Genomic DNA, 15,461 nt, shown 5'->3' with positions numbered 1-15,461 from the left:
CCAGGGAAACACAGTCAGGCTGTGAAGGAGAGGAACGTATGGTTATGGAATAAAAGTCCTGAGGTGATCTGTGTCGATAAACTCTAGAACGGACACCCAGGTACCGGGACCATTCTGCCGCAGCAACTCACATCGTAGAACAATGGCAGACGGAAATGAACAGAAATGTTGTACAACCCGCAGCGGAAGTCTGTCAGATGAACTGTCAGGTCCTGGACCTCTCCAAGCATACACGCTCCACAAGCTGACAGCAAAAACTTGGCCCGGCACTCGCCTTCCGTATCCGCACAGGCTCTGGAAAAGCACTGCAGCAACGAACTCCTACCCTTATTCCACTCAAAAAAGAATTTCGGGGAGGTGACTCAGCCGAACAGGAAGCACGCCGACAGCACTATTTCACCCTTATTGTGAGTTTAGTAGAGCGAGGGGAGCCCGACGGCTTTCTTAAAAGTCTTTTTAACCAGCAAACAACATTACTGATGCAAGGCCCAGTATTGGACCAAAATCACAATATTTTAGTTCATTTGTAAGGCTGTGCGGAAAGAATGACTCGCTCCAGGAGTCATTCCTTGAAGAACTAGGGCTTTAGTATTTTTAAAACAAAACTTTATTATGACTACAAATTAAACTTTTTAAATTCACCCCTGAAAATAACAGCATACAATTACACTTTAAACATTACTACTCAATTTCCCATTAGCAACAAGAAAAGAAACATACACCTCTCATATAATCTTACTCTCGGTGAATTGAGGACTCAGCATCAGGTGGATCAGTATTCAACTCAGAATTCAACTCCTCTCTCCAAAACTTTTCCCCAAAAAATCTAACTCTCTAATGCTGTCAAAATGTCTCTATGCCTTCCTTGGTTTCACCCACCAATCTCCCCAAGCTTAAAAGCAAATGATCTCTGCAGCTGATAAGCACATTAACTCCCCAGGGCCTTTCCTAGTCAAACCACAGTCCATTAGCCCAGTCTGAAAAACACATTCCTTTGTCAATTTCACCTTCTGGCTGCTGAAAACACCTAGACTCTGCAAAACAATGATATATATATTTTTTAAACATGACCACTCCAGTCAAACATAACTCTAACCCCAGGCTTTTGACTCTTAAATGGCCCAATACTTAGAACCCAATATTTCAACAATCTTCCAGTCGTCACACTGAATTGTATCTTTTCAACCACAATACTGCCTAATTCCACATCCCTAAGAATACCTGCGCTATCATTGCTTCAGCCTACTTGCACGCCTTTACTACTTCTAGACTTTACTATTCAAATTTCCTCCTGACCTGCCTCCCCTACTGCACCCTCCATAAACTTGAGCTGCCTGTATTTTGTACCTGTATCTTAACTCGCATCATTCATCATCTCTATTCACTGGGCTGAATTAACCCCTGTCCAATAAGGTCTCCATTTTAAAATCCTCATCCTTTTTGCTCCATAGCTTTAACGTCATTATCTCTGTCTTCTGGCATCTCCACTTCCTCTAATTCTGGCCTGTTGTGTATCCCTCACTTTCTTTGCTCCACCACTAGTAGCAATGCCATTAGCTACTTAGGCCTCAAAGTTCTGGAATTTTACCCCTAAACTGCCCCACATCTCTACTCCTAATAAGAGCACCTTTAAACCTACCTCTTGGACAAAGCCCTGTTGTAAAATCTTCACACACAGCTGGGCATCAAATATTGTTTCATCATGTTCCCGTGGAGGTCATTTGCTCATTTTATTCAATTAAATGTACTCTGTTCTTGTTGCTATGAAAGCAGAAAAGAATTTCAAAATTATCTTGAATTCTATTGATTTTGCTTAAGTTATTTCAATGATTCTGCCAGGAATGACCTTGTCCAAAAGCCAGCTACTCTGTTAATTTGTTCATTGAGGAGAAGTACAAATACATCTGTATATGTTCATCTATTCTGTTGTTTTTTGTTGTTGCTTAAGTAATTATACTGAATTGTCCAAAAACAAATATTATTGGAATTAAATTTAGCTTTCAGTGGATGATTTTATTTATCATACCACACCTATCATTCCAACGCCAGAGTATAATTTTTAAAAGTGAGGATTGAATATAATCAAAAGGTTGCCTGATGCTTTTTTAAAAAAGAATACTGTAAAATCAACCTGAATTATATCTCGTATGTTACATTGTGAGCGATTGACAATAAATGAATTTGAGAAAAATTCTTCGTTAGTTAGTACAGGATAGCCAGTGATTTACTTGCGTTCTGAAAGCAGTCTAAGATTTTATAGTCTCCTGCAAATGAATATTTTGCTCTTTCATCAATGTGTGCCCAATCAGACCTTGACCATTGTGTTTACTTTTGTTGATCCGAGTTTAGATTAAGATTCTAAAGCTAACAATTCAATGCACTGGGGCTTTGTTGGAGGCAGAATACGAAACAATCACCACAATAATCATGGGATGTCATGTTTGAAATGTTGTCCTTGAATTCAGGAAGCTAAAATTCCTCATTTTATTTCTTCCCCACTCTATTTTGTTTTCAACAGAATGAGACACTGTTTAAACCAGGCCACAAAGGCATGTTTGTTCTTGTTGATTGGTGTAAGATGGTACCTATGATGCTGCCTGGAAAAGTAAATTTTGTCAGGAAAGTGGCTGAAAATGGCCCTGTTATCTCTCTGCTTGTTTGTCTGACTAGCTGATTTGACAGACACAAATAAAAATTAATAACAAAATGTGGCCAGAGGCAGTTCAGAATCTGGTTATTTAAGTGAACATAAGGTACAATTTGCTTTAAACTCTGGAGTAATCTAAGGCCCCCAGATCTGGAAAGTGAGAAATGATAACCAATATATGACAGTTCTAATTAGCTTTCCCTAGGTCGTGAGTACATCATAAACAGTAACAAGGCCTCTTAGGACTGCTATCTGCTGCCAAGAACAATGGCTGTATTTCCTAATTAACTATCATCAGTTGTCACTAATGTCAAATTCTAAATTTATTATCACAAAACTATCCATTGATATACTTTCAAATGAGTGGTCGTCTACCACTCCCAATTACCTGATTCTATAATCATAAATACTTTTTAGTGTGTACATAGTGAAATGATATATTCCTATATTATTGTCCCAAGTTTATCCTCTTTCATTCCCTCCCCCGCGTTTTCCTGAGATGCTGCCTTTTGTTAGTGTATAATTTCACAAAAGCAGCAACCTCCTTGTGTTTTGTGCATCATCTGTGTTTTTTCCTCCCACTCTTTTACCATAAGTTCATAGGGTAGGAGCAGAATTAGGCCATTCAGCCCATCGAGTCTGCTCTGCCATTCTATCATGGCTGATATGTTCCTCATCTGCGACCTACAATGTGGCCAAGAGCTGGATTGTGAAATCAGCCAGAGCATCTTCTCCCTAGAACACATGACCTAGGAGCAGGGGTAGGCAATTTAGCCTCCTGAGCCTAACACCCTCAATGTGATCATGGCTGATCCCATCCTGGCCTCGGCTCCACCGTCCTGCCCGTTCTACATAACCCTTCAACCCATTACCAATTAAAAATCTGTCTAACTCCTTAAATTTACTCACTGTCCCTGCACCCACCGCACTCTGGGGTAGCGGATTCCACAGATTCACAACCCTTTGGGAAAAGTAGTTTTTCCTCAAATCTGTTTTAAATTTGCTACCTTTTATTCTAAGATTATGACCTCTCGTTTTAGAATGCCCCACAAGAGGAAGCATCAGCTCCACATCTACTTTATCCATACCTTTTAGCATCTTGTATATCTTAATTAGATCTCCCTTCATTCTTCTAAACTCGAGAGAGCTTAGGCCTAAATTGTTCAACCTCTCCTCATACGACAAACCCCTCATCTCTGGAATCAACCTAGTGAACCTCCTCTGAACTGCCTCCAACGCCATTACATCTTTCCTCAAATAAGGGGACCAAAACTTTGCACAATACTCCAGGTGCGGTTTACCAATGCCTTGTATAGTTGCAACAACACTTTCTTACCTTTATACTCAATTCGTTTTGCTATAAATGCCAACATTCCATTTGCTTTCCTTATTATCGGCTGCACCTGCATGCTCGTTTTCTGTGACTCATGCACAAGGACACCCAGATCCCTCTGCATCGGAGCACCCTGAAGTCTCTCCCCATTTAGATAATAAGTTGCCTTTCAATTTTTTCGACCGAAGTGTGTGACCTCACACCTATCCACGTTAAACTCCATCTGCCACATTTTGGCCCACTCTTAACCTATCCATATCCATTTGTAAGGTTCTTATTTCCTCATTGCAACTTACAGTCCCACCTATTTTTCTGTAATCTGCAAATTTGGCTATAGATCCTTCGATGCCTGTATCCAAGTTGTTAATATAGATTGTAAGTAACTGGAGCCCAAGGACCAAACCCAGTGGCACCCTACTCGTTACATCTTGCCATCCAGAAAAAGGCCCATTTATCCCGATTCTCTGTCTCCTCCCTGTCAGCCAGTCTTCTATCCAAGCTAATAAATTACCCCGAATCCCACATGATCTCACCTTGTGAATTAACCTTCTGTGTGGCACCTTATCACATGTCTTCCGGAAGTCCAGATATACTACATCTACCGGATCCCCATTATCCACTTTGCTTGGAACATTTTTGAAGAACTCCAGTAAATTAGTCAAACATGATTTACCCTTCATAAAACTATGCTTACTCTGATGGATAGCGTTTTGGCTTTCCAAATGTCCTGATATTGCGTCCTTGATAATTGATTCTAACAATTTTCCAACAACAGATATTAAACTAACTGGTCTGTAATTTCCCACCTTCTGCCTCCCTCCCTTTTTGAATAAGGGCGTTATGTTAGCATTTTCCCAATCCACTGGAACCTTTCCCGTGTCCATGGAATTTTGGAATATCATAACCAATGGATCCACTATCTCTGCTGCCGTTTCCTTTAACACCCTAGGATGTAGGCCATCAGGCCCTGGGGACTTGTTTGCCCTCAATCCCAAGAGTTTGTTGAGTACTGTTTCCCTAGTGATGCTGATTGTTCCAAGTTCCACCCTTTCTATTACCTCTGAAATGCCCAATCCTATAGGAATGGTACTAGTGTCCTCCACCGTGAAAACTGATCTTCCAAGGGGCCAACATTCACCGTAGCGACTCTCTTCCCTTTTATGTACCTGTAGAAGCTTTTGCTCTCCTTTTTGATATTCTGTGCTAGTTTTCTTGTAATTTATCTTAGCTTTTTTTATTACTTTTTTAGTATCCGTTTGTTTATGTTTGAAAGTTTCCCAATCTTCCAGTCTGCCACTGGCCTTTGCAATATGATGTACCTTGGTTTTTGTCTTTATAATGTTGGGGGTGATCAGGGAACTTTTTTTTGTCAGGTCTACATATGATATCTGCCCCTTCTTAATTCACCTATCCAGACTGAGGCTACATTTTCCTCATTTGGTGCGTCTAATTCTTTATTGCTTAAATTATTCCAGGGTTTTTGCCTCTGCTACTTCAGTATTGATTACTTTGTTTGTGAATTACTTAAAATTACTTTTGAACATATGTTCCTTTAGACTAGTCTCTCAGTTTAATTTCAGTCAGTATTCCAGATTAACTTTTTTCCATGGCATTGATGATCACAGAATCAAAGAATAATACAGTGCAGAAGAGGCTCTTCGGCCCATCGAGTCTGCACCGATCCATGAATGACACCTGACCTACCTACCTAATCCCATTTGCCAGCACTTGGCCCATAGCCTTGAATGTTATGACGTGCCAAGTGCTCATCCAGGTACTTTTTAAAGGATGTGAGGCAATTTGCCTCTACCACCCTCCCAGGTCGTGCATTCTAGACTGTCACTACCCTCTGGGTAATAAGGTTTTTCCTCAAATCCCCCCTAAACCTCCTGCCCCTCACCTTGAACTTGTGTCCCTTTGTAAATGACCCTTCAACTCAGAGGAACAGCTGCTCCCTATCCACTCTGTCCCTGCCCCACATAATCTTGTACACCTCAATCAGTTGCCCTCATTCTTCTCTACTCCAGCAAAAACAACCCAAGTCTATCCAACTTCTCTTCATAACATAAATGATCCATCCCAGGCAATCTCCGCACCTCCACCAATGCAATCACATCCTTCCTATAATGTGGCGACCAGAAATGCACACGGTACTCCTGCTGTGGCCTCACCAAAGTTCTATACTGTTCTGTATAGAGTCTCATACACAGATCATTTATATCAGGCATGTTCATGCAAATGCAGTTTGCCTCTTGTATTCAATGGGTGGTGTAACATGGTCTCACTATGAGTTATTGGTTGTCCATTACTTGTTATGAGAATGTTATTAGATACAATATGATTTATGGACTTTATTTCTATGTATTGTGTAGTCTGCCTAATGGTCTTCAAAAAAAATATATATAAAAAAGGTTTTTTGAGGAAAACCTTTTTGATGTTCATTTCATTGCCATTTAGGTTCCTGCGTTTGTTGGTCTCTTCATAGCTGCACCATTACTCCTGACTCAGAAAGATGGAAAGGTCCAAGCAGAAAACCTGGAATTTCCTCAATGCCATTTGCACTGTGGTGGCCCCTTTAAGACTATCATCATCACTGATAATACATAATTTAATGTATTGACCTGATGAAGAAATTGATGTATAATCACCAGGAATTAAATTATTGTTTATTATTTTAATCTGTTTGGTTATTACATGTTATCACCTGGAGTTAGTGTGTATGTATAGACTATTGACACGGTACATAAATGAGGTTTACCATGTGTAATGACTGCCCAGATGCTGTACTAACTGTTGCTCTAACAGTAACCTTGATGAATCTGATCAATCCTGCATTGATAACTGACTGTAAATTCTTGCCATTGAGTAAGCATAGCCATTACTGCCTGAAACAAATGGATCACTTAAGATGCTATAACCTGCAACTTTGATATTCACGTAAATAGAAGTGGCTGATGATTATCACATTTTGTCTGATACAAACAGCTGTCCCTTTTTTAAAAGAATATATTTTATTAAAGTTTTCAAACAGAATTTTTCCACTTTACAAATCAACATAAAAATAGCACAATAACTGATAATTAACATTATTTAAATAAAATAGTGAACTAACAAAGTAGCAAATAATAGTGCTTTCCCCCCCCCCCCCCCCCCCCGGGCTGCTGCTGCTGACAATCTATTTTCCCTTAACGTTCCGCGAGATAGTCAAGGAACGGTTGCCACCGCCTGGAGAACCCCTGAGCCGATCCTCTCAGCGCAAATTTCATTTGTTCTAGTTTTATGAACCCTGCCACATCGTTTATCCAGGCCTCCACGCCGGGGGGTTTCGCTTCCTTCCACATGAGTAAGATCCTTCGCCGGGCTATCAGGGACGCAAAGGCCAGAATATCGGACTCTTTCGCCTCCTGCACTCCCGGCTCTTGCGCTACCCCAAATATAGCTAACCCCCAGCCTGGCTTGACCCGGACCTTCACCACCTTTGAGATCACCTTTGCCACTCCCCTCCAGTACTCATCCAGTGCCGGACACAACCAGAACATGTGTGTGTGGTTCGCCGGGCTTCCCAAGCACCTCCCTCATCTGTCCTCCACTCCGAAGAACCTGCTCAGTCTTGCTCCCATCATATGTGCTCTGTGTAGAACCTTAAATTGTATCAGGCTAAGCCTGGCACACGAGGAAGAGGAATTTACCCTACTTAGGGCATCAGCCCACAGACCCTCCTCAATCTCCTCTCCCAGCTCTTCTTCCCATTTTCCCTTCAGCTCCTCTACCAGCGCCTCCCCCTCGTCTCTCATCTCCTGATATATTTCGGACACTTTGCCCTCCCCGACCCATACCCCGGAAATCACTCTATCTTGGATCCTCTGTGTCGGGAGCAGCGGAAATTCCCTAATCTGTTGCCTCGTAAACGCCCTCACTTGCATGTATCTAAAATTATTCCCCGGGGGCAACTCATACTTTTCCTCCAGCGCTCCCAGGCTCGCAAACGTCCCGTCTATTGACAAATCTCTCAGTCTCCTAATTCCTGCCCGTTGCCAGCTCTGGAACCCTCCGTCCATCTTTCCTGGGACAAACGTATGGTTGTTCCTGATCGGGGACCACACCGAGGCACCCGTCACCCCCCTGTGTCGCCTCCACTGCACCCAGATCTTTAAGGCTGCCACCACCACTGGGTTTGTGGTATACCTTTTCGGGGAGAGCGGCAGCGGCGCCGTCACCAGCGCCTTTAGGCTCGTTCCCTTACAGGACGCCATCTCCAGCCTCTTCCACGCCGCCCCCTCTCCCTCCCTCATCCACTTACAAACCATCGCCACATTGACGGCCCAGTAGTAGTCATCCAGGTTCGGCAACGCCAGTCCCCCTCTGTCCCTGCTACGCTGCAGGAACCCCCTCCTTACCCTCGCCGTCTTCCCTGCCCACACAAAACTCATAACGCTCCTGTCTATTTTCTTGAAAAAGGCCTTCGTGATCAGAATGGGGAGACATTGAAACACGAAAAGAAACCTTGGGAGAACCATCATTTTTACCGCCTGCACTCTGCAGCTGTCCCTTTTAAACATTCTAAGTGATGGGAACTGGAGCTGTTCAGGCACTCCTTTCCAATCTGAAAAGAATAGCTACTTATATTAATGTAGGATTTTTAATGTAATGAAACACTCCAAGACACTTCACAGGAGCATTATAAAACAAAATGTGGCACAGAGCCACATAAGGAGATACGGGGTTATATTTAATGCAGCCCGTTGCAGTGGAAAACATGACAGTCGTGCACGCTTAATAGTGGGAGTCTCGCGGTGGCAGCAAAATCTCCCCCATTAAGTCAGTGGATGGAAGGGGATTCCACAAGATTCCCAGCTGCTGCCAGTGGGATGCAAATTAGACTCATTAATCCTACTCTGGACCAATGTTTTGTTTCTTTACTACCACCACCACCATTCCTTATGCCTTTTGTTCCATGACATTTTTGTTATTTAATCTCCCCTGCCCCCTAATTTATCCCTGTCCTTCCCTTTTGTTCCACCTGGGCCACCACCCTATTCCTGACTATTACAACAAGTGAGCAAAAGCTTGGTCAAAGAGGCAGGTTTTAAGGAGTGTCTTGAAGGAGGAAAGCGAGATAGGGAGACAGATTTCGAGGGGGAATTCCAGAGCATCGGCCTTGAAGCTGAAGGTGTGGCCACCAGTCATGGGGATGCGCAAGAGGCCAGAATTAGAGAAACACAGATATCTTGGAGGATTGTGGGGCTGAAGCAGAATACAGAGATCGGGAGAGTCAAGACCATATTGGGACTTGAAAACAAGGATGAGAATTTTATAATCTAGATGTTGCTTGGTTGGGAGCCAATGTAGTGAGCAAAGGGTGATAGGGAATGGGACTAGCTGCAAGTTAAGACATGGACATCAAACCTTTGGATGACCTTAAGTTCATTGGCGTAGATAGAATATGGGGTCCAGCCAGGCAAACATTGAATAGTCAAGTCGAGAGATAATGAAGGAAAGAATGAGAGTTTCACCAGCAGATGAGCTTAGATGGGTAAAATCGAGTAATATTATGGAGGTGGAAATGGATGATCTTAGAGATGGCATAAATACGAGATCAGAAGCATATCTGGAGATAAAATATTACATCAAAGTTGTGGCAAAACTAATATAATCTCAGGCTAGGGAGAGGGATGGAGTCAATAGCAAAGTCGTCAGCAAAATAAAGGAAGGGGCCATTGACACTGCCATCGACACTGCCATCAAGCGGCACTTACTCAGCAGCCTGCTCACTGACACTCAGTTTGGGTTCCATCAGGGGCACTCAGCTCCTGACTTTATTACAACTTTGATCCAAACATGGACAGAAGAGCTGAACTCAAGAGGTGAGGTTTATGTGACTGCTCTTGATATCAAGGCAGCATTTGACTGAATGTGGTAGCAAAGAGTCTCAGCAAAACTGAAGCCAGTGGGAATCAGGGGAAACCTCTCCACTGATTGGAGTCATACCTAACACACAAAGGAAGGTGGTTATGGTTGGAGGTCAGTCATCTCTGTTCCAGGACATTACAGCAGGAGCTCTTCAGAGTAATGTACTGGACCCAAACATTATCAGCTGCTTCATCAATGACCTTCCTTCATAAGGTCAGACGTGGGGATGTTTGCAGATGATTGCACAATGTTCAGCTCTATTCGCAGCTCCTCAGGTATTGAAGGAATCTGTGCCCAGATGCAGCAAGACCTGGAAAATATTCAGGCTTGGACTTATAAGTGACAAGTTACATTCAAGCCACACAATTGGCAATCAGTGACCATCTCCAGCAGAGAGAATATAAATATTACCCCTTGACATTCAATGTAATAACCATTGTTGAATCCCCCCCCCCCCCCCACCGCCTACCACCACCAGCTATCAACATATTGTTTGGCTTCACCATCTGGGTGATAATCATGTGGGGTGGATCACCTGTCCTATATAGAACTCATAGTAACAGTAGGTCACATAATGTGGCCTTCAAACTATCACCAATAACAAAGAACCGTTGAAGCTGTAAAAACGTAGGCTTTCTCAGGGAGAGTTAAATGACCCTACCCTTTTTTCTGTTGCTGTAAAAAATCCACTGCTTTTGGATCCTCAGTATCATCCGAATCTTACAATTTAAAAAAATTAATTAATGGGCCAGCATTTATTACCCATTCCTAACTGCCCTTGAACTGGGTGGTCTAGGTAATTTCAGAGGGCATTTAAGAGTCAACTACATTGCTGAGGGTCTAGAGCCACGTGCAGGACAGACTTGGAAAGGATGGCAGATTTTTTTCCCTAAAGAATATTAGTGAACCAGATAGGTTTTGACTATAATTGACAATGTTTTCATTCCAGATTTTATTGGATTCAAATTTCACCATCTTCCTTAGAGCATTACTTATGGTCTCTGGGCTACTTGTCCAGTGACAATACCATTATGCCACCACCTCCCCTAAAATGTTGTGCCTGTGCCAACTGAAAAAACCCAATCCTACTTTCCAGCTTTTGGTCCATAACCATGTAGGTTACTGCATTCTGAGTACAATCCAAGTACTTCTTAAATGCCATCAGGCTTTCTACTTCTACCACCCTGTAAAGCAGTGAGCTGCAAACCACTACCATCCTTGACTTCCCTCTAATCCTTATGTCAATTATTTGAAATCTTGGCCCACTGGTTATTGACCTCTCTGCAAAAGGAAATAGGTCCTTCCTATCAACTCTGTCCAGACCCTTTAGCTTTATATAACTCAATTAAATTTTGCCTCATCCTCCTCTGTTGCAAAGAAACAAAACACAGATTATCCAATCTTTCGTTATAGCTAAAATTCCACAGTCATGGCAACATTTTCATAAATCCCCTCTGTATCTTTTTAGTACAATTACATATTTCCTGTAATGTGGAGACCAGAACTTTACACAATACTCTCGGTGTGACTAGGTGTTTTATACAGTTCTTAGTCCCGTTTTCGGCACTGAGGAGCTCAATTCGCCAGAACTCCTTAGAGCATTACTTTATGGTCTCTGGGCTACTAGTCCAGTGACAATACCATTATGCCACCACCTCCCCTAAAATGTTGTGCCTGTGCCAACTGAAAAAACCCAATCCTACTTTCCAGCTTTTGGTCCATAAACGAGAAAACAAGAACAAAAAAAGCTGCGCTAATGCCAAAAACCAGTAAAGGGCCATACAGGTGTTCTGGGCTCATGATAGAAAGGGGATATGGAAGATACATAATGACACAGATTTTTTGTGTGAGTTGATAAGCGTGAATTATCCGCTGCATTTCCTACATTGCAACAGTGACAGGTATTTTGTTGGCTGTAATGTGCTTCGAGTCACCTCAAATTCAGTGTTAGAATACGCCAGTGTGTTGTGTTGTGGGTGAAGCCCACTGTAAAATTATCCCTGCATCTCAAATTTTCTATGATGTTATTCTTGCTTGGATTAAAGTTTAAGTGATGTGAAAGGCACTAAATAGATTTTGCAAGTCTTTCTTTAAAATATGCTCTACTCTCTATCTGATTGGTTTTAGTCTTCATGAACTCCCAATTTATGCTGCAGAGTTGGACAGACAACCTGCACCAAAGCCCTTGTTATTAGCAATCTTGATTGGCCAGGTTAGAGGCAAGAGTAACTCATACAAATTCACTCTATTTTCTTTTACTCCTTTCCATTGAGAGGCAATGTTGGAAAACATACCCTGTGGGGAAATCATGCCTAAAAATGACATCTTTCAACTTGGTGACATAAAACCACCATGTCCTGACTTCTTAAAATCGATACAATGTTTTGTGATGGGGTGGGTGGATTTGGCATTGCGTTTATCCTGTCTGTTGCAGGCAGATATTGTGATGACAGTTCTCGTTTACTTAACAATTTCAAACCTTTGACTCCAATTTGTATTAAACAGAGCATCTTGTTTTGTTTTTTGCAGATGTGTGGAATTCATAGCTAAGGAAGGACACAGCCTGAAGGAGCTGTACCTGGTATCCTGTAAGATTACTGATTACGGTGTGTATTACTGCTGCTGTTTATCACTGCTGCCTTTGGGATATGTCTATATCTGCAAACCTGAGATTATAAGGACATCTAATGTATGGGGGCATTGAGGCCTCTCAAAAGTAATCATAAAAAGTTGGGACATCTTTTGCTGAAGAGGATTTTTCAAATCTTCAGAATATCCAATCATTTTATGTTCCATTTAGGCTGTATGTTAACTTGTACATATTTACCAAATTCTAGGATACTGAAAATGGACAATTTTAAATGGTACCAATATATTTAATATTTGAAGATCCATTTATTTAAAACCAACTTTGGAAAGTTATTTTCCTACATTGCAATATAAGCAAGCAAGGAAACATCATCGAAAATTTGAGATGCAGGGATAATTTTACAATGGGCCTCACCCACAACCAACACATAGGAGATACTCTGCTACACATTGCCCACTGTTTTTAATCCATCTAGTTTGCAAAGTTACCTTTGAATTGCTATCCTTAACATTTATTATCTATAATGTGAGCCCTACTTAGAGTGTTTTTGATGTGTTGCAAAAGTACTTATTAGATACCCAAGTGATTTAAGCATGCGACTGAACTTGGAACAATGCAAAATAATCCAGTTGATGATCTATTCCAATGCATCTTAAAATTTGTCCACTCTCACAATGTAGTTCTTTCACTTGCCAGTTGTCTGAAAATTATTTAATGGTCACATGGTCACAATTACAGCACTGTCATCACACATTTCAATAAACATAGATATTCAGGCTACAGCATTTCATGGTGAACTGTGAAGGGGTCTACATAATTTCTACTCACCTTTTAGACTGTTCCTCCTCCAATCCACGGTTCATGTCTTCGCTCAACAAGTTTGATTTAGAAAGGCTTTCAAAACATGGCCATCTCCATAAAATTGCAGAAATTCTGAAACGCCCACTTCCAAAATGGTGCCGACAACTTCCAAACAACAGTGTGTGAGATTCCTGACCCACAATCTTTCTCGCACAGCTCAACATAGGAAATGGGGTGAAGCTTAAGGATCTGTGTTCTGGTGCCATTTTAGTTCTCCCTCCCAACTCTGCTGTGACCCTAATGCACTATTTTTCAAAACTGTTACTTTTGGGTGAGTGATTTGAGGTTCTCAGCTACGCAGATTACAGGCGTTACTGGGTCAGATATACTACAATCCAGGGACAGGGGCATTATCATAGAATAGCTACAGCACAGAAGGAGACCAGTTAGCCTGCCATAAAATTATAACAATAGTTTTTCTATTCTCCTTTATCTACTTATCTCTCTGTATCTATTAATTTTCATGATTTGATTTTACAAGACCTTTGAATACATTTTAGCAAAAAGCAGTTAGATGACAGAAATTTATTGAGTGAAAAAAATCTTAGTTACAGTATCCTCTTTGTCATCTGCACCCACGTGCAAATAGTTGTATTAGATTTAATTTGTAATCATGTTTTAAAATAATTTATTTCTCCGGTCTGTAAGTGTTTACTGGTGAATCTGGGGCGCGATTCTCCGGCCTCCTACCGGGTCGGAGAATCTCCAGGGGCCGGCGTGGATCCCACCCCCGCAGTGTCCAAATTCTCCACCACTGGAGATTCGGCGGGGGCGGGAATCGCGTTGCGCCGGTCGGCGGAAATCCCCCGGCAATTCTCCGGTCCGCGATGGGCCGAAGTCCCGCCGCTGTCAACCCACGCCAGCCGGCGTGGCTTGAACCACCTTGAACGGCGGGACAAGGTGGCGCGGGCGGGCTCCGGGGTCCTGGGGGGGCGCGGGGCGATCTGGCTCCGGGGGGTGCCCCCACGGTGGCCTGGCCCGCGATCGGGGCCCACCGATCCGCGGGCAGGCTTGTGCCATGCGGGCACTCTTTTCCTTCCGCCTTCGCCATGGTCTCCACTATGGCGGAGGCGGAAGAGACCCCCTCCACTGCGCATGCGCGGGGATGCCGTGAGCGGCCGCTGACGCTCCCGCCCATGCGCCACACGGCAAAGTCATTTCCGCGCCAGCTGGCGGGGCACCAAAGGCCTCTCCTGTGGCTAGAGAAAATGTGATTTATTTTTTTGTCAGAGCCACTGCAATCTCCCCCTTGCCTCCCACTGCAATCTGGGATACGTCTCATCTGGCCCTGGGGATTTATCAATTTTTTGGCCCGTTAACACCCCCTGCCTCTCAATGTTAAGTCTCTCAAGTACACCACAATGTGCCTCCGTGATTTCTATATCTACATCATCCTTCTCTGTAGTGAACACACATACAAAGTACTAATTTTAAACCTCACCTATATCATTTGGTTCCTCACACACTTTGCCACATTGGTCCCTAATGGGCCCTACTCTTGCTCAGGTCAATCTCTTGCCCTTAATCTACTTATAAACCACCTTTGGATTTTCCTTTATTTTACCCACCAGTGCTTTTTCATGCCCCTTCTTCGCTCTCCTAATTTCTTTCTTAAGTAACCCGCTGCAATTTCTATATTCCTCTAGGGCTTCCGCTGTTTTGAGCCCTCGGTATCTGCCATAAACTTCCCTTTTTTACCTTGTCCAACACTGGATACCCCTTGACATCCAAGGTTCTCTGGACTTATAGGAGAGTTCCAAACTTCTACCATCTTTTACCTGTAGAAGTGTATCCTAGCTCCACGGCTGAAAGATCTTTCTATCTTTTAGGTTTTGTTTCTTGGACCTACACTCTCTAACCAGCAGAAATACATACCCTCAAGCCACCCTATTTGTTCCCATTAATATCATGAAAACATTGATCAGAACACCTTTTCACTTTCTAAATTCTAGGGAATACAAGGCCAGTTTGTGTAATTTTGTATCATGATTTATCCAGGTTTCTTTGGACCTTCACTGTTTCTAATTTTGCAGTATTGTCCAGTACTATTTGCTGCTCCTCAGATACTGCAGTAGCCCATGTCCAAAAGCAACAAGTCGGGGACAATATCAAGGCTTGAC

General features: G+C 42.6%; 1 protein-coding gene across 3 annotated transcripts in view; it reads left to right on the top strand.

Annotated features, from left to right (window-relative positions):
* fbxl17 (F-box and leucine-rich repeat protein 17) overlaps positions 1–15,461 on the top strand; it is a 1,158,180-nt gene that overhangs the window by 817,130 nt on the left and 325,589 nt on the right. For all 3 annotated transcript variants that reach the window (XM_072516397.1, XM_072516398.1, XM_072516396.1), the window contains one exon: positions 12,420–12,496. In XM_072516397.1, coding sequence (XP_072372498.1) covers positions 12,420–12,496 — 77 coding nt within the window. The remainder of the gene's footprint in view (positions 1–12,419; positions 12,497–15,461) is intronic.

Source organism: Scyliorhinus torazame, chromosome 9, assembly GCF_047496885.1.
Source record: "Scyliorhinus torazame isolate Kashiwa2021f chromosome 9, sScyTor2.1, whole genome shotgun sequence".
In the NCBI taxonomy this organism is placed as follows: domain Eukaryota; kingdom Metazoa; phylum Chordata; class Chondrichthyes; order Carcharhiniformes; family Scyliorhinidae; genus Scyliorhinus; species Scyliorhinus torazame.
This window is presented reverse-complemented; position numbering and strand designations above follow the sequence as displayed.